The sequence below is a fragment of the Stegostoma tigrinum genome, chromosome X, assembly GCF_030684315.1.
Source record: "Stegostoma tigrinum isolate sSteTig4 chromosome X, sSteTig4.hap1, whole genome shotgun sequence".
In the NCBI taxonomy this organism is placed as follows: Eukaryota; Metazoa; Chordata; class Chondrichthyes; order Orectolobiformes; family Stegostomatidae; genus Stegostoma; species Stegostoma tigrinum.
In genome coordinates, this window is record NC_081404.1 from 14,970,176 (window position 1) to 14,989,607 (window position 19,432).

The window sequence follows — 19,432 nt, forward strand, 5'->3', positions numbered from 1 at the left end:
GATGCTGCCAGACCTGCTGAGCTTTTCCAGCAATTTCTGTTTTTGTCACCCCTTCAGTTCAATGGCGTTTCCACATCCACCCAGTCAAGTCACCTTGGCATGTGATATGTTTATGCCTGATTGTAACCCCCTCTGCGCAGTGTGAGAGAACAGGATGGGGAAGCAGAGTGACATGAGAAAATAGCCCAGATTCGTGGTTATAGGCTGTAGGCCTACAGTTGGAGGCAAATCCCATTTGGTTCATTAATGTTGTTCAGGGCAAATATTCTGCTCACCTTTACCTAGTCCAGCCTACATGTGATTGACTCTTAACTGCCCTCTGAAATGGCCTAACAAACCATTCAGTTCATGGACAATCCCAATTAGGGGCAGGCAACAAATGCCAGCCTTGCCAATGATACCCAAATTGCATCCGAAAACATCAAATAAACCTCCTCGTCTGGCCTCATGCACACAAGACAGGCAACATGCATGAGATACCAGACAGCTATAACCCAACATGAATCAGCACCTTCTCAAAAGAGTGAAGCTCATGTCAACATTTAACTAGTGTGTCACAGAAAGATCGATACCAGCTCATTAAACAAACATCATTACTGTTGGAGGTCGAGGGGGTGATTTGATAGAAGTTAATAAAATTATGATAGGCACAGTTAGAGTGGATAGTTGGAGTCTTATTCCCAGAGTAGAAATGTCAATTACGAGGGCTCAGAGTTTGAAGATAAAAGGGGCTAAGTTTAAAGATGTGTGAGGCAGGTTTTAATACAGGTAGTTCTCCTACCACACAATGGTTGTGTTCTTGTGTGACCTCACGCTATAGAAAATTGCGTTATAGGGAAATCGCTGTAGAAAATTGCGGTACCTGTACAGCAGAAAGTTTGTGTTATCCAAACAGCATCTAGTGTTCATCAATCACATTATGGCCAATTTGCATTAATGAAACACGCATTATAGCAGAACAACATGCAGAGAGAGTAGTAAGTGCCTGGAATGCTTTGCCAGAGGAGCTGGTGGAGATGGATACAACAGCAATGGTTAAGATGCATCCTGATGTGTACATGAAGAGGCAGGGAATGGAGGGATACATACTGCATAGAGGCAGAAGTTCATTTTTTCCCCGCTTATAATGTGTTGGTGGAGTCTCAGTTGGCCAAAAGGCTTGCTCCTGTACTGTGCTGTTCTTTGAGTGCTGGTCTCCTGCCTTTTCCCCCTATCTCGGCAGCCCATTTCTGTCCCAATAACCATCCAATGCCCCTCTTGAAACCCTCAATGGAACCTGCCTCCCCCACATTTCCAGGCAGTGCCTTCCACACCCTAACTACTCGCTGGCAGAAAAAGATACGTTTCACATCACATTTGCTCCTCTTGCAAATCACTTTAAAAATGGATTTTGTTCCTTTCCCTTACTACTCTATCCACCCTACTCATCATGTCAAAAACCTCTAACAGATCTCCCTCTCAGCTTTCGAAGGAGAACAGTCCCAACTTCTTCAGTCCATCCTCATCGCTGATGTTTCTCATTCCTGGAAGCATTCTCGTAAATTGCTTCTGCGCTCTCTCCAATGTGCTCACATCTTTCCAAGAGTAATACAGCATGGAAACAGGCCCTTTGGCCCAAACTGGTCCATGCTGACCATGTGCCCACTCGGCTCGTTCCAATTGCCCACATTTGGTCCATGTCCCTCTAAACCCTTCCCATCCATGAACCTATCCAAATTTTTTTTAAATGTTGCTATTATACCTGCCTCAACCCACATTCTCTGGCAGCCCATTCCATACATGTGGCACCCTCTGTGTGATGAAGTTGCCCCTCAGTTGCCCTTCTTAAATCTTTCCCCTCTTCCCCTTAAACCAATGCCCTCTAGTTTTCAATTCCCCATCCCTGGGAAAAAGACTATATGCATTCATCCTATCTGTGCCCCTTATTATTTTATACACCTCAATAAGGTCACCCCTCATTCTCCTACATTCCAAGGAGTAAGGTTCTATTCTGGCCAGCTTCTCCCTGTAACTCAGGCCTACTCATCGTGGCAACATCTTTGCAAATTTTCCCTCTTTAGCTAATAATCCAATTCTATTTTGAAAGCTGCTATTGAAGCTGTCTTCAGCACACTCTGCTGTGTGTGTGGGGGGGGGGGGGGGGCGTCGAGGGTATGTGGAAGAATAACATTGAACATCTCAGTTCAAACCTTCCTCAAGAGGGAGCTGGAGATTCATTTCAGTTGGTAAAAAGATCCACTTTGTAAAGCCTTAAGACGATGAGTGTATGGCACACTGCAGGATTTTGTATTTGTTAGCTGCTTCTTCCAGGGTCACTTTAAGCACTAGGGCTGGCTCACAGGGCAATCGGACTGCCCGCCATCTCATGGTGTGCAGATACCAGTCAGTGAACATAGCTACCCAAACCTTCTGCCACCGCCTGTGTTCCACACTGAAGAGGAAGGAGCACCCATGTGCCATTTCAGCTCTGATATCCTGCTTGGCTGTCTTTTCCTCCCTCCCTCCCACCAAATCTACCTGTGGGCTTGAACCGTGCACTGGGCATTGGGTTCAGGCATTTCACCCGCAGGGATTCTGCCCCCTGCCCATCGGCCCCAGTGCTTCCTGGGGGTGGCTCCTCCTCCTGTCTGATTGTTGTAATTACCGCTGTGTATCCATTATTTATTGCCTCCTAAGTGGGACACTGGCCCATCGACAGCTGACACGTGTGTTCAGCCCCACTTTCCTCAACAGCACAGCTATTTTAATCAACCTGTTCAGAAATGTTGACACACACCTGTGGAACAGGTGGGATTTGAACCCCTGACCTTCTGGCCCCAGAGGCAGGGAATTGCCACTGCGCCACCTTCCTCATCTCTGTATGCTTTTGGGAATAATTGACTTGTGATGCTGTCATCAATGTGTCTCCCCTGAGGCAGCGATAGCTACATTCAGGGAGTTTTAGTAGAACTGACGATCACAGTTTGATGGAAAACTTATGATGGATTTAAGAGAAAAATGAGCCCATTTTGTTTTAGTAGCAGACTGTAAAACTCTTCCAGTAGAGAAAGAAAGGAAAATGTTGTAACTTTTCTGTCTGTTTTAGCTTAGGTTACACTCGAAGCTGCCAGTACGCTGAAGGCTCGGTAAATGCCCTTCCCTACCAGCAGGTGGCAGTGTTGTCAAGCATTCCCTGCTTCCCGAGCACTGGGGCAGAACAGTTTGTACCACTTTGTGTATATTAGCCCCAGTGACTAAACCTTGAGCATTGATTTTATGAGTTTTTAAGTTGGCTTTGACACATGTTCAAAATGTTTGCTGAGCAACTAAATCAGCCTTGTCCCATATTTATCCTAGAAAAGCAAAATACTGCAGATGCTGGAGGTCTGGAATAAACGAAACAGAGAATGCTGGAAAAGCCCAGCAGGCCTGGCAGCATCTGTAGAGAGAAACAGTCAAAAATTCCAGTCAGGGGCTTTTCATCAAATATATAGCTTCACTCTCATCGAAGTGAAGCAGCTTGTTAGGACGGGAAAGGCATCATTTAAAGTGTGCAACAGAACTCCAGCGTCAGGTCTCTGTTAGACCAGGATCAGCTAGATCACTTGCTGACCACTTGGTCTTAGCGCTTCCAACTCACCGAATTAATACAGAGCAGAATAAGGCCATTCAGCCCATCGTACCTGCACCGGCTCTTCAAATGGGCATCATTCCAGTACTAATCTCCTACCTTTTTCCAATATCCCTGTACCCCATTTCTATCCCAATAACCATCCAATGCCCCTCTTGAATGCCCCAATGGAACCTGCCTCCCCCACTTTTCCAGGCAGTGCATTCCACACCCTAACTACTCGCTGGGTGAGAATGTTTCTCCTCACATCCCCCTCGCTTCATCACTTTCAATCCACTCCCCTCTCGTTCTAGTTCCTTTTACATGTGGGAACAGCTTCTCCCTGTTTATTCTGTCCAGCCCCCGCTCATGATGTTGAAAACCTCTAACAGATCTCCCTCTCAGCCTTCTTCTCTCCAAGGAAAACAGTCCCAATTTCTTCAATCCATCCTCATCGCTGATGTTTCTCATTCCTGGAACCATTCTTGTAACTCCCTTCTGCACTCTCTCCAATGCGCTCACATCTTTCCCATAATGTGGGGCCCACAGCTGCACACAGTCCTCCAGCTGAGCTCTAACAAGTGTCTTGTACAAGTTCAGCATCACCTCCCTGCTCCTGTACTCTGTGTCCTAATTAATGAAGCTGCGGGCACTGTGTGCTTTATTCACTGCTCTCTCCACCTCTGCTGGCGCCTTCAATGATCTGTGCACAGATATACCCAGCTCCCTCTGCTCCTGCACCCCCTTTAGAATCGTACCCCCTGTTTTATATTGTCTTTCAATGTTCCCCCAACAAAACTGCATCCCCTCACACTTCTCTGCATTGAACCTCATCACTCACCACTCCACCCACATCCACCAACTTGTCACAGAGCCATAGAGATGTACAGCACAGAAACAGACCCTCTGGTCTAACTCATCCATCCCAACCAGATACCCTAAATTAATCTAGTCCCAGTTACCAACATTTGACCCACATCCCTCTGAACCCTTCCTATTCAGATACCCACCCAGATGCCTTTTAAATGCTGTAACTGTACCAGTCTCCACCACTTCCTCTGGCAGCTCATTCCATATACATACCACCCTCTGCATGAAAAAGTTGCCTCTCAGGTCTCTTTTATATCTTCCCCTCTCACCTTAAACCTATGCCCCTCTAGTTTTGGATTCCCCTACCCTGGGGAACAGACCTTGGCTATTCATCCTCTCCATGTTTGTCATGATTTTATAAACCTCTGTAAGGTCACCCCTTAGCCTCCGATGCTCCAGGGAAAATAGCCCCAGTCTATTCAACCCCTCCCTGTAGCTCAAACCCTCCCACCCCAGCAACAATGTCCTTTTGGAGCTCAGCACTCTCCTCCTCACAGTTTACAAATCTTACAAGTTTCATGTCTTCTGCAAATTTTGAAATTGTCCCTTGCACGCCAAAATCCAGATCATTAATTTTATATCAAGAAAAGTGAGGGTCTCCAAACCGACCACTGGGGAACTCCATTCCAAATCTTCCTCCAACCTGAAAACTATCCATTGACAATTACTCTGTTTCCTATTCCTCGGCCAGTTTTGTATCCATGTTGCTACTGTCGCTTTTCTACCATGACCAATAGCATTCCTCATAGCTCTGTAATGTGGCACAGTGTGGCCTCTGTGCAGTATAGCTCCAGCTCGATGTGAAAGCTGGGTCACCTGCAGCTTGGTGGCAGAAAGCCATGTCTGCAGTCCTTACTCCAGAGAATCTGACACCAAATCTCGGCTGACACTCCCAGTGCCTTTGCTGAGTGGGTGCCGCACTGCCAGAGGTGCCATCTGTCAGAAAAGACGTTAAACTGAAGCTCTGCCAATCCCTTTCAAGAGGAGAAAATCTTTGGAAGTGCAGTGGGGGAGTTCTCCTGGTAAAGACAGATGATCGGGTCATTATCACATTGCAGTGGGGGAATTGCTGTGTGTGAATCAATTCTCCTATTTCCTTGAACATGGCCACGTTTTGAAAACCGACATTTTTCGAGACAGGGATAATGGGAACTGCAGATGCTGGAGAATCCAAGATAACAAAGTGTGAAGCTGGATGAACACAGCAGGCCAAGCAGCATCTTGTGCTCCTGAGATGCTGCTTGGCCTGCTGTGTTCATCCAGCTTCACACTTTGTTATCTTATTTTCCGAAACAGGATTGGTAAGATCCCATCCTTTCGGAACTCGTCTATCTAAATCAGCCTTCAGCAGCACACCTTTCAGTTTTGAAGCAACCTCTCCTGAAGCTCACTGTCCTGAATATCTCCAATTCTCCATTGCGGTCAGGCCAGCACCCACAAACACTGTAAGTGATGCTGGGACATCAGGCAGTGAGCAGGGATTTTCTTTTAATCTAAAGATAGCTTTGAAAATGCTGTCATGTTCTTCTAAAACATGTATCTACCAACAGGGGTCTAGATGGAGGATCAGTAACCAGGCAACGTAGATTTAAAATCCATGTTCATGAAATTGGAGGTGAGAGAATATTTCTCTTTCATGTCAAGAGTTGTTATAATCTGGAGGAAGGATTATATCATTCTCTAATTTCATTTGTCTGAAGCATGGTGGCTCAGTGGTTAGCACTGCAGCCTCACAGCATCAGGGACCTGGGTTTGATTCCAGCCTCGGGCGACTGTCTGTGTGGAGTTTGCACATTCTCTCAGCGTCCACGTGGGTCCCCTTTGGATGCTCTGGTTTCCTCCCACTGTCCAAAGATGTGTAGGTTAGGTGGATTGGTCGTGCTTAGTTGCCCATAGTGTGCAGGCAAAGTGGGTTAGCCATGGGAAATGAAGGGCCACAGGGATAGGGTAGGATGCTCTTCAAAGGATTGGTGCAGACCCAATGGGCTGAATGGCCTCTATCTGCTCTGTAAGGATTCTATGAAATACTTCACAGCTATTTACCAAGAGGATAGAGCCAGCTGCATAGCTGCACACCCAGAGAGTGGGGAGCCTGTGGAATTGACTGCCACAGAAAGTGGTAGAAATTTGAAAGACAAACAGAGACTGCTGGAAACATTCAACAGCGTCTGGGGAGAGGGGAAAATACAGTTAATATTTTAAGCCAAAGACCTTTCTGGGCATCTGACAGAAGGGTAACTGTCTCTCTTTGCACACAAGGTGCCTGAGCTGCTCATTCAGCCACGAGATGGCGCTGCTGCCCTTTTGTGGGACCGGTTGTGACCCCTCAGAACACAAGCCTCCCGCTCGTTGGAGTTTGATCCAGACGAATTGTTGTCAGGATTCCTTTCTCATTTCCCATCTTCATTCATTTGAAATATATAAGTGCACCTTTTTGGGTGACAGACCCTGACAACATCCTGACTAAAGACTAGACCTTGCTGTTACCCTCCCATGCTGTTCCCAGTACAGTTACGACACTGGCATAGAACAGTACAGCACAGTACAGGCCCTTCAGCCCACGATGTTGTGCTGAACTTTTATCTTAATCCTAAGGTCTACCTAACCTCCACCCCTACCTTATACTATCATCCATATGCCTGTCTAATAACCGTTTAAATGCCCCTAATGAGGCCGACTCCACTACCCTCTCCAGCAATGCATTCTACGCCCCCACCGCTCTCTGAGTAAAGAACCTACCTCTGACGTCTCCACTATATCTACCTCCACTCACTTTAAAACTATGTCCCCTCGTAAAAGCTACCTCCACCCGAGGAAAAAGCCTCTGGCTGTCCACCCTATCCATACCTCTGATCATTTTGTACACCTCCATCAAGTCACCTCTCATCCTTCATAATTCTAAACAGAAAAGCCCTAGCTCCCTCAACCTTTCCTGGTAAGACCTTCCCTCCATTCCAGGCAACATCCTGGTGAATTTCTTCTGCATCTTTTCCAATGCATCTACCTGACAATGTGGGAAATTACTCAGATATGTCCTGTACACAAAAAGTAGGACAAATCTAACAGCAGACAATATCTTCATTGTCACTGAGTCAAAATTCTGGAAGTCCCTTACAAACAGCATTGTGGATTTCCTGTACTCCCCGAGAACTACAAACCTTCCCAGTAGTGTCAACCTCCTGAGAATGAAGTTGTAGAAGCAGCTTCTGCAAGGCCCAATGACTTTAACCCATCAACACTCACACCCTGTGAATGAATAATAACAAACTAACTTTACTAGAGACCTTTCAGTCTTGCTGTGCATGCTGGGATACTTGTCCCACCATTGCTACTAGCTTCGCCAACTCAGCACAATCATCTGACAACTACAAGCAATGGGATTGAGATGGTGCACTGCATGAATTTAGGGGGCATGCTTTCCTCAAAATAATTGTTGACGAAATAAGCAAACGAACGCATTGTGTATTTTGACAGCATCTATTTGAACAGAGATGTGAACCCATTCACTTTCTACCTTTGTTAATGCACAAAGGAGCAGAATGCAGATGTTGTAGAGCTGGTCTGCTGACACCACTCCATGCCATTTCTGTGCTCCAACACATTTCCAAGCAGCGCCTTCCATACCCTAACTACTCACTGGGTGAAAATGTTTTCCCCGAACTTCACCCTTGCTTTGTCTGCACATTGCTTTAGAGTGTGGCGTGTTCACAGACTGGGGCCGTCGGAGACAGGACGATCATATGATAGGAATATGTCGAGCCAGAGTAAGTGAGAAGTGAAGGTAGCGCTGATGTTCCTGAGCCAGCTAGCAGCATAAAGGTTCCTTGAAGCTCGTTTCTTTGAAGGCAAGGGAGCATAGCAAAACTGTTCGATGCTTTGTTACATTTAATAATTCTAAATTCCATATGCTTCATCCCTTTAGTTTGGAAGGAAGCACAAGTAGCATCAAATCACCTTCTTTGCAGTATGTTCGAGCTCGATTTTAAACATTCATTTGAAGGTGTTCACCAGTTAAGAGCCATCCTGCCTGTTGCCAGAAACATCTGCAGAATTCCGAAAGTGATTCTGCTGGGGTTGTTTTGAAATCAAAGGGTGATTCCTTTCTGAGGTATAACCTGCAACTGGAAGCCCCAATCTATCATTCAGTGTAACGTATCTACTCTGGGCATGGTCAGTTTCCTTTAAAATTCGGCCCTGCCATATAGCCAAAGCGATCATGTCTTCTTCATATGCCTCACATGTGGGTCGGTGTCTGATATTTAGCCAAGAAAAGCCCCAACCCTTACCAGGTTGCTGCCAACCAACTTGATTGAAACATGGAATAGCACACAACTGAAGGCAACTCTGCACTTCCTCGTGCCCTTCGGACTCAGACTTGACACCTCACTGATTACGTGCCATATTCCCGCTCATTCCACTCTCTCAAACATGGCATCCAAGCCAATCTTAAAATTGTTCAGTTGGCAGTGCTGATAGATAGTGGTGGAGCTGCCAGGGATTTCAACTGTCGGACAGTGGTATGAGAGCTCAGAGCAAACTCACTGCACAGGCACCGAAGAATAAATGTGCAAACTGAGGCGTGTGGCCTCAGTGAGAAGCCCAAATTGCAAAAGACCTCTATGAAAATTGCCAGAGTCACAGAATCCCTACAGTGTGGAAGCAGACCACTCGGCCCATCGAGTCCACAGCAACTCTCCAAAGGGCATCCCATCCCGATCCACCTCCCTATCCGAAAAACGCTGCATTTCCCATGGCCAATCCACCTAGTCTATAACACCATGGTCAATGCACATAACCTGCACATCTTTGGGCTGTGAGAGGAATCCCAGGCAGATACAGAGAGAACATGCAAACTCCACACAGACAGTTGCCTGAGGCTGGAGTCAAACCCAAGTCCCTGTTGCTGAGGAGCAGCGGTGTTAACCACTGAGCCACCGTGCTGTCCATGGACTTTTTGTTCTTGAGAATCCAACTGAATCTCTGAAACAGGAAAATGAGGCATTGCGGGTACAAAGTGGTGTATCAGGTTTCTGAGTTTTGGGCTGTGATGGAAGAAGAGTTTGATGACAGGCTTTTCGCATTTCACTGGGTTATAATGGAATGTCAACAAAAGAACAGGTCCACATTGCACTGGGGACATTGGAGAGAAAGCAGTGCTCGTGAGGCAATGGACTGGGTCCACATTGTGCTGCTGTATATATATCCTACAGAGCAAGAGTGATAGTCACATGAAAAACCCTCCCGAAAGGTGCTGTCATCTACATTCACAAGAAAGGACGCAGGGCTGAAGGTGGTTTGAAAGCGTGGATGAGGAACGTTTGCAGTTTCCAACCAGGAAGGTAATGGAAAGAGAATAGCCCTCTTATTTGAGACAGAAGCACATGTTGTTACTGAAGCTACAGGCTGGGCCCAACTCTGATCGAATTCATTCAACCAACCTAAAGCAGAAGCCTGGACAGCATTAAAGGAAAGAATGAATTGTAATTTTAGAGTACTTTGGATTGTTTCAGGATTAAAGAACTTTACAAAGAATTAAAGACTTTTTAAAGAGTTCTCAATTTTTCCTTATTTATTTACGGGACATCGCTGGCTGGGCCCAGCATTTATTGCCCCGTCCCTAGTTGCCCCCTTGAGAAGGTGGTGGTGAGCTGCTTTCTTCAACTGCTGCAGTCCTCCTGCTGTGGGTTGACCCACAAAGCTCTTAGGGAGGGAATTCCAGGATTTGGACCCAGCGACAGTGAAGGAACGGCGATATATTTCCAAGTCAGGACGGTGAGTGGCTTAGAGGGCAACTTGCAGGGGGTGGTGTTCCCATGTATCTGCTGCCCTTGTCCCTCTAGATGGAAGTGGTTGTGAGTTTGGAAGGTGCTGTCTGAGGGTCCTTAATGAATTTCTTGTAGATAGCACACACTGCTGCTACTGAGCATCGGTGGGGGAGGGAGAGGATGTTTGTGGATGTGGAGCCAATCAAGCGGCTGCTTTGTCCTGGATGGTGTCAAACTTCTTGAGTGTTATTGGGGCTGCTCCCATCCAGGCAAGTGGGGAGTATCCCATCACACTCCTGACTTGTGCCTTGGAGATGGTGGACAGGCTCTTGGGGAGTCAGGAGGGAAGTTACCCACTCTCTGTCTCTGACTTGCTGTTGTAGTCACTGTGTTTATGTGGCAAGTCCAGTTGAGTTTCTGAACATTGTGCAATCATCGGTGAACATCCCCACTTCTGACCTGATGATGGAGGGAAGGTCATTGATGAAGCAGCTGAAGATGGTTGGGCCCAGGACACTACCCTGAGAAACTCTTGCTGAGATGTCCTGGAGCTGAGATGATTGACCTCCAACAACCACGACCATCTTCCTATGTGTCAGGTATGTCTCCAACCAGTGGAGAGTTTGCTCCTGATACACAATGATTCCAGTTTGTCTGTGGCACCATTTAAGGTTATTCTGCCAAAGTATGATAACCAGCTGGATCACCACTCACTGGTTCAAATGTATGTCACTATAGTTCTGTATAAGAAATGCCTTGGGCATTTTGTTTTGCAATAGCAGGGAATGTCAAATTCCGGTGTTTGTTTGTTCTTCATGTGCAAAGGTTGTGCAGAAGTGCTTCAGTAACTGCGTACGTACGTAAAGGTTTTCTTATTAAAGTTTTCTTATGCAATAACTGAGGAGACCATTTCACCCTTCTTTCCTGTTCCTTCACTCCATTAGATCAATGGCTGATCCGTATCTCGACTCCACGCTTCCTCCATTCCTAACACCCCCTCCACAGCCCTACAGTACCTTCCACTGTAACCGGTGAAGGTGCAACACCTGCCCATTTACCTCCTCCCTCCCGAGTATCCAAGGCCCCAAACATACCTTCCAGGTGAAGCAACACTTCATCTGCACTTCCCAGAATCTAGTCGACTGCATTTGCTGCTCACAATGTGGTCTCCTCTACATTGGGGAAATGAAGCATAGACTGGGTGACTGCTTTGCAGAATATATACGTTCTGCCTGCAAAATACACCCTGGAAACAGAGAGTGAGCTAGAAATTGGAAGCAAAATTGACAAACGAGAGAGAGAGGGAAGCTGCACCGATGATATCATCGATATATCACAGAAAGAGTTGTGGGTGGGAGCCGGAATAGGACTGGAACAAGGAATGTTCCACGTACCCCACGAAGAGACAGGTATAACTGGGGCCCATGTGGGTACCCATGGCCACTCCTCTGACCTGAAGAAAGTGAGAGGAGGTGGGCAGAGAAGGAGAGTTAGGGTTTGCCCTGACCCCAGCTGGCGAGGCCAGCTAACTGAGGAAAGGGTATGGCAAAACAGAAGCTAACAGCAAGAACCCTTGGCCCTTGTAGGTTCCTCGGAGTGATTCTGCTGGTCTCGTAGGAATCACAGACGCTGTGATAGTCAGAAACAAGTGCCAAGAGACTCAGCCTGGCACTTGCTCACCAAGGGGATGGTCACCATTTGCCAGGTACTCACTATGATGCTAAACCAGGATAATCCATTCACTCAACCACTGATGCCCTGTGTTTGCACTTTGTTCCTGTATCACAGCACCTTCAAAGCCATATCTCCTACTGTCCAGGACAGGGGCAGCAGGTACGTGGGCACACCGCCACTTGGCAGGTTTCCCTTCCAGGCCACTCACCATCCTGACTTGGAAATCTTTAGAGTAAGTTAGATTCCCTGCAGTGTGGAAACAGGCTCTTTGGCCCAACAAGTCCATACCGCCCCTTGAAGCATCCCACCCCTGAACACTACGGGCAATTTAGCATGGCCGATCCACCTAGCCTGTACATCTTTGGACTGCGGGAGGAAACCCACGCAGACACGGGGAGAATGTGCAAACTCCACCCAGACAGTTGCCCGAGACTGGAATCGGACCCGGGTCCCTGGCGCTGTGAGGCTGCAGTGCCAACCGCTGAGCCACCGTGCCGCCCCAATCTATCAGTGTTCCTTGTGTCAGAATCCTGGGGCACTCTCCCTAACAAAACAGAGGCTATATCTACACCACACAGACTGCAACGGTTCAAATAGGTCACTCATTGGCCAGAGAGATAGTGTAGGACTTGGAGCTGGGTCCCTGACTCTTTAACCGAGCGTAGGTTGTCCTCAGGTAACTGCACTTCAAACATAGTGCGCATTGAGGAGCAATGACCTGAGGAGCAACTTCTTCACACAGAGAGTGGTAAGTGCATGGAATGGGCTGCCGGAGAAAGTGGTTGAGGCAGATACAATAGCAACATTTTTTAAAAAACATTTGGATAGGTACATGGATGGGAAGGGTTTTGAGGGATATGGACCAAATCGATTGGAACTTGCTGAGTGGGCACCATGACCAGTTTGGGCCGAAGGGCCAGTTTCCACGCTGTATTACTCTATGTCTAAGGTGGGCAGTCTGTGTGATACTGGAATGCGACCCTGTTACCAGAGAGTTTAAAAAACATTGCTGGATACACGTAGCCCCAATTGACTGGCCCTATTCTGGCAAATTAGTGGATCAGCGAAGGACGGGTAGGAAAGCGTTAAATGCTGCTGACGGTACACACTGGGTCACTTGAATTAATTTCAGTGCCTTTTTTACTGGCGAGTTTTAATCCTTGTTTATACAGCAGCGGTGCCACTGGGACTCCCTGTCATTCACCCCAGCAAGCTGCAAGCTCTGGGCAGCATCTGAGCTCTCTTGAATTGGTTGTGTGTGCCCGGTCTCCCCCCACCCCCCCCCCCCCCCCCCCTTCTCTCGCTCCAAGTCCACTCTGTCTCCCCTGTGCTAGTGCAGAATGTGGTTGACAGAGGGAGCTGCTCTCCCTCGTGCTATGTGTGTGTGTGTGTGTGTGTGATTTCCTGCTTGTTGTCATCCTGTGAGATCAGTGAATTGTGAGTGGCAGATGTCGGGAGTAGCAAGGGACAAGCCCAGAGGAGAGTGCAGGATGGAGCTCTAAGAGAGGACAAGGAAACTGAGCACTGAGCACAAGAGCCACTCTGTGTGTGTGTGTGTGTGTGTGTGTGTGTGGAGGTTGGGGGGGGGGGGAGTCTTTCATTTAGTGCAACCACTTTCTGTAACTAAGCTGCAGGCTGGTTTCAGTTCGCAAGCGATCTGGAGGAGGATGCATGCAGTTTTTTTTTTGCCAGAGAAGCTACCAAGTGCTCTGTGTGTGTGTGTATTGCTCGTCAAAGGAACCACAGCCATTTGTGACAGTGAGACGGCCTTGAAGTGATGGCAAGTGTCCGCCGCTGCAGTTAAAGCAAAGCAGGGTAACTATGGGCCTCAGTTCCGAGGGTGACCATCCTCTGAATGAAGTCAGCCGGCCCTCCCTCGAGCACACCACGTTACACGGCGTCAGGCACATCGTTTGCAAAAGGCTGTCCCAGCAGCGGCGGCTGCTGTGGTTCCTGGCTTTCCTGGTGGCGCTGGGGCTCTTCTGCACGTGGTCTTCCAACAGGATCAGGTATCTGCTCTCCAGGCCAGTCCACACCAAACTGCACATGATCTGGGCCAAGAACCTGTCGTTTCCAGCTGTGACTATCTGCAACAACAACATGTTGATCCTCCGAAGGATGACCAAGTCAGACATCTACCTGACCGGGCACTGGCTCGGCCTCTTGGACGAAAGGAGGAGTGTCCTGCCCAAGGCTCGGGAAATCTTGAAAGACAAGGGCTGGAAATGGTTTGAAAAGTTGCTGGACTTTTCGCACTTCCTGCCACCCCGGGCCTCAGACAACGTCATGCTCAAACTTCTGAACCGCCTGGGTCACCAGATCGAGGAGATGGTCCTTGAGTGCAGGTTTCGCGGGCGGCTGTGTGGCCCACACAATTTTACCACTGTGAGTGCCCTCTGTATTTCTGGTGTGTGTGTGTGAATGTTGCACGTTCAGTTGGCTGGGGAGGGAAGATGTGTTGGGGGGGGGAGGGTGGTGGATGGGGAGCAGGTGAATTTTAAGCAGAGTCCAGTTGCATTTTTAAGAGCCAATATCAAAGGTTGGCTTGAATGAGTTCACTCTGACAGAAGGCTCGGACAAGCATGTGGCGAAATCCCAGCGACAGGTCAGAGTGAGCTGCTTCGAGCCAACTGCAGACTCTCCCACTGAGAACATGAGTTGCTCCAACCGTCTGCTTGTAAGATCAGTGGAGAAAACAGCACACAAGTGGAGCTATCTTATGCCAGGCGAGGGTGAAGCCGTACAGTGCATTGTAAACTGTGTATCCACTGAAATATACGTGTGCTTGTGTGCAACTGCATGTTTGCTTGTGTGCACTTCTACCTATGCCCCTGTCTCTTGTCTGTATACATGCATACACGTGAGAGTTTGTGTGTTTCTTCAGCAAGACTTTAGTAATTTTACTGTATTACTAGGTTGCTTAATTCAACTTTTTCAAAAGTGTCACAAACTATTCTTCTCATGCTGATCAACACTTCCATCTTTAGATTAACTTTATTGCGATCAGTCTCAAGCACGTCGAAGAAAGCGTTTGTGTAACTAGGGTGGCACAGTGGCTCAGTGGTTAGCACCGCTGCCTCACAGTGCCAGGGACCCAGGTTCCTCGGGCGACTGCCTGTGTGAGAGTTTTCACGTTCTCCCTGCGTCTGCATGGGTTTCCTGCAAAGATGTGCAGGTTTAGGGTGGACTGGCCAGGCTAAATTGCCCCCAGGGTCCAGGGATGTGCAGGCTAGGTGGGTTAGCCATGTGAAATGCAGGGTTACAGGGATGGGATAGGGGACTGGGTCTGAATGAGACGCTCTTCAATGGTCAGTGTGGACTCAATGGGCCGAATGGCCTGCTTCCACACTGTAGGAGTTCTATGACATGAAAAGCCGCCTAAGTCACTGAGAAAAGGAGCTGATTTTCCAATATTACAAGAGTGACAACACTTCCAACTCCTTCATTGGCAGTGAAGCACTCTGGGATGTCCTGAGAACCTGAACAGACCCACATAAATGAGCGTTTTTCCTTGATTTTTCATTTCTTTGACCCTCTTGCTGGGTTTGAGAACTGAATTTGCTTGTGTGACTGTGATGTTGGTTTGTTATCAGTTGAAACCCAATAGAAGGTATCCCTTCTTCCCTGTCTTTATATGGGGCATGGGGCTGCTTCCTCATTCAAACGAATCTCGTGACCTTAAACAACAAAGCATACACATACGCAGACAGACAGGCACTGACACACACACACACACACACACACACACACACACACACACACACACACACACACACACACACAGAGTTGTACCAGCACGAGACACAACACTCACTATTTCTGTCTGAGTGAAGCAAAACAGTAATTCACCCACATCATGCACAATTTTTACTTCAAATCACCTCATCCCACCACAATCAATTGTAGTAAGGCAAAAATACATTCAAGTGATAGGAGAATAATATACATGGAACCAGCGAAATCTACTTATCCTTCCTTAATCTCTTCTAATCAACTTGTTACCATGGTTATAATGCTTCCACAAACTCAGTCCCAGTCCCCATAAGCAAAAGCGACCAGCTGACAAGTTCCAGGTGAGGCATGACAGAGCAACTTTGTACAGGTTTGCGCTCCTTCCTTACAAAACGATACAACTGCATTAGCAGTGGTTCTGAGAAGGTGCACATGCCTCATTCTTATTTTGTGAGGAAAGCCCAAACAGGTTTGGCCTGTATCCATTGGAGTTTGGAAAAATGAGAGGTGATCTTATTGAAACTCATGAGATCCTAAGTGGATTTGAACAGGACAGATTTAGAAAGGACTCTTCCCCTTCAGGGTGAGCCTGGGACTAAGGGGCACAGTTTAAAAATAGGGAGTTGCTCATTTAAGACATCGATAAGATTTTATTTTCTGTCAGAGTCATCAGTCTGTGGCATTCTCTCACTTAGAACTGAATAGTCTCCCTACTGTTACAGAGATAGTAGGAACTGCCGATGCTGGAGAATCTGAGATAACAAGGCGTAGAGCTGGATGAACACAGCAGGCCAAGCAGCATCATAGGAGAAGGAGAGCTGATATTTCAGGCCTAGACCCTTCTTCAGAATGGTGCCTTTTCTGAAGAAGGGTCTAGGCTCCTCTGATGCTGCTTGGCCTGTTGTGTTCATACAGCTCTACACCTTGTTATCTCTTTAACCAGCGAGGGGACACTGGGCATGTCATTGACCAAAAATACATGAACTGTCAATTTTTTTCAGAAACCCAATTGTAAAGGAACTTTATCTCATTAAACAGGAGCATTGTTCTGGAGATCCATTAAGCTCCACAGGCCGTCCAGTCCCTGCCAGCTGCAGAAAACATCAGGGCACCAGCGAACACTGCATGTTCTCTCAGCAGAGCCAGCCATGTGTGGACAAGACTGTAGAAAACTGACCTCTACTCCCAGGGACAGTAGCAGGCTGACCTCATGTTCCTAGCTCCTGTGAGAGATTTTTAACCATCCCGTTCAGTCACACTAGGCCCGGGGCAGATAGGACTTGAATCCCAACCTTCTGGCCCAGGGGTAGGGACTGTACCGCAAGAGCTGTCCCAGAACATTGCATAAGACCATAAGATATAAGAGCAGATTTTGGCTATTTGGCCCATTGAGTCTGTTCTGCCATTCATTTACAGCTGATATGTTTCTCAACCCCGTTCTCCTGCCTTCTCCCCATGACTCCTGATCCCCTGACCAACCAAGAACCTATCTACCTCTGACTTAAATACACTCAGTGACTTGGCTTCCACAGCCCTCTGCAGGCAATGAGTTCCACAGAGTCTCCACCCTCTGACTGAAGAAATTACCCCTCATCTCAGTTCGAAAGGGTTGTCCCTTCACTCTGAGGCTGTGCCCTTGGGTCATAGTCTCTCCTACCAGTGGAAACGTCTTCTCCGTGCTCACTTTATCCAGGCCTCTCAGTGTTCTGTAAGTATCAGCCAGATTCCCCTAACCCCATCCTTCTAAATTCCATCAAGTACAGACCCTGAGTCCTCAACTGCTCCTCATGTGACAAACTCATGTTTTTTTTTCCAGTTGCCTGCAATTAGCGGTTTTCTTCTCAATGTGAGAAAAAAAGCAAAATGGACTCCTACATGTGAAGTCATGAAGTCAAGATTAAGAAGTTATTATACTATAATCAAATCACAAAGTGAATGAGGTATTCTGAAAAACACATTAAAACAAAATTCAAAGGCAGCTAAAGCACCAGCTACATCTTTGAGCCACACTGTGAGCTTCTGAGGAGCCAGAACGGACTAATGACAGGGTGAAAATCAGCCTCGGCTATCAATATTTTCAAATCAGCCCGGTTCAGAGATATTATGACACAGCTCTGGAGCAGGTGGGGCTTAAATCTGGCTCAGAGATAAGGACACTGCGGCTGTGCCACAACAGCCCTCAGCCTCAGCTCTGTCCCAATCAACTGAAGACAACAAATGTTTGTTCTTGTGAACATTTGAGGGGTCCCTTTGTGCCCTTTTCATGTTGTGGATGGTTTGAAGAAGGTGCCTCAGGATGTTTGAAGAGTGCCTCACAGGCAATGCAAAAGCCTGAAAGTGTGGTCACTGTGTGGGCATCAGGTTGGATACTAGGCCCCTTTGTCACACGTTCCTGGAGATTAGCTCCAGCCTAGCCTCCATTGCTTTCCAATGATGTGACCTGTGGTGAGGAAAAAAGAATACATATTAATGGAAAGAGGGACAATGTAATGACGATGTGATTCACACGCAACAGGAGACTTCCAAGTTCACACTTTGGCCTGACAGTCAGTTGTGGCACCAATGGAATGACCTCAAATGTCCATAGCTCTGTTATCTCCTCCACTCCTCCCTATTTCTGCCATCTCCAATCCGTACACCCCCTCCCTTTGTCTGTCACCTCCAACAGCTCCTACACTGCTCCGTATCTCTGTAAGTCTCTCCAGCACCTACACACTATCCCTATCTCGGTCACCTCCTCCAGCCCCTACAAACCTCCCTATCTCCATCACCTCCTCCAGCCCCAACATCCTTCCCTATCTCTGTTACCTCCTCCAGCCCCCTACACCCCCTCCCCATCTCTGTAACCTCCTTCAACCCCTACACTCCCCCCCAACCTCTGTCACCTCCACCAGCCCCCTATACCCCTTCCTATCTCTGTCACCTCCTCCAGCCCCTGCCCTCTCCCCCTATCTCCGTCACCTCCTCCAGCCCCCTACACACCCTCCCTATCTCTGTGTCACTTCCTCCAGCCCTCTACACACCTCCCTATTTCTGTCACCTCCTCTAACCCCTACACCCCCTCCCTATCTCTGTCGCCTCCTCCAGGCCCTACACCCCCTCCTTATCTCTGTCACCTCCTCCGGCTCCTACACCCCTCCCTGTCCAGGTAATCCCCTCCAGGCCCTATACCCCTCCAGTGTCTCTGCGTCCCTTCGGTTTTGTCCACTTGAGCACAAAGTTAGCTGCTCATTTTCCAAGTTACAACAGTGAGTAGACTTCAAAAAAAAGCTTTCATTGGCTGTGAGGTGCTTGAAATATCTAACTGTTGTGAAAAGCACTGGGGAAATGTTCTGCCCCAGAATCGGAAGTGTGGTAATCTGGAAAGAAAAAAAGATAAAAATGAACATTAAAAGCAAATACCGGTGCACACTGGTCTAGTCAGGGATGCTGGTGCAAAGTCAGGGTTGCATGAATGTAACTTTATTCTGCATGTGCTAATGCTAAACTTGAATTGGGAATGTGCCCACACATTGACTATGGTATTGTCAGCTCTGCACATACATTATTTTTGACAATTAAGTGGCAAAGAGAACCCAGAAAACAAAAACTAGTCCAATTTACCAGCATTTGGCCCATATCCCTCTAATCCCTTCCTGTTCATGTACCCATCCAGATGCCTTTTAAATGTTGTAATTGTACCAGCCTCCACCACTTCCTCTGGCAGCTCATTCTATACATGCACCACCCTCTGCGTGAAAAAGTTGCGCCTTAGGTCCCTTTTAAATCTTTCCCCTCTCACCTTAAATCTGTGCCCTCTATG

At 47.6% G+C, this 19,432-nt stretch overlaps 1 protein-coding gene across 5 annotated transcripts in view; it reads left to right on the forward strand.

The window, feature by feature from the left end:
* asic1b (acid-sensing (proton-gated) ion channel 1b) overlaps nt 1-19,432 on the forward strand; it is a 743,124-nt gene that overhangs the window by 582,277 nt on the left and 141,415 nt on the right. Inside the window, exon 1 of one of the 5 annotated variants that reach the window (XM_048523586.2) lies at nt 13,517-14,283. The exons of the other annotated variants lie outside the window; for them this stretch is intronic. Within the exon in view, the coding sequence (XP_048379543.1) occupies nt 13,720-14,283 (564 nt within the window). The 5' untranslated portion in view covers nt 13,517-13,719. Of the gene's footprint in view, nt 1-13,516; nt 14,284-19,432 lie in introns of those variants that run through there. 5 annotated transcript variants of the gene reach the window in all.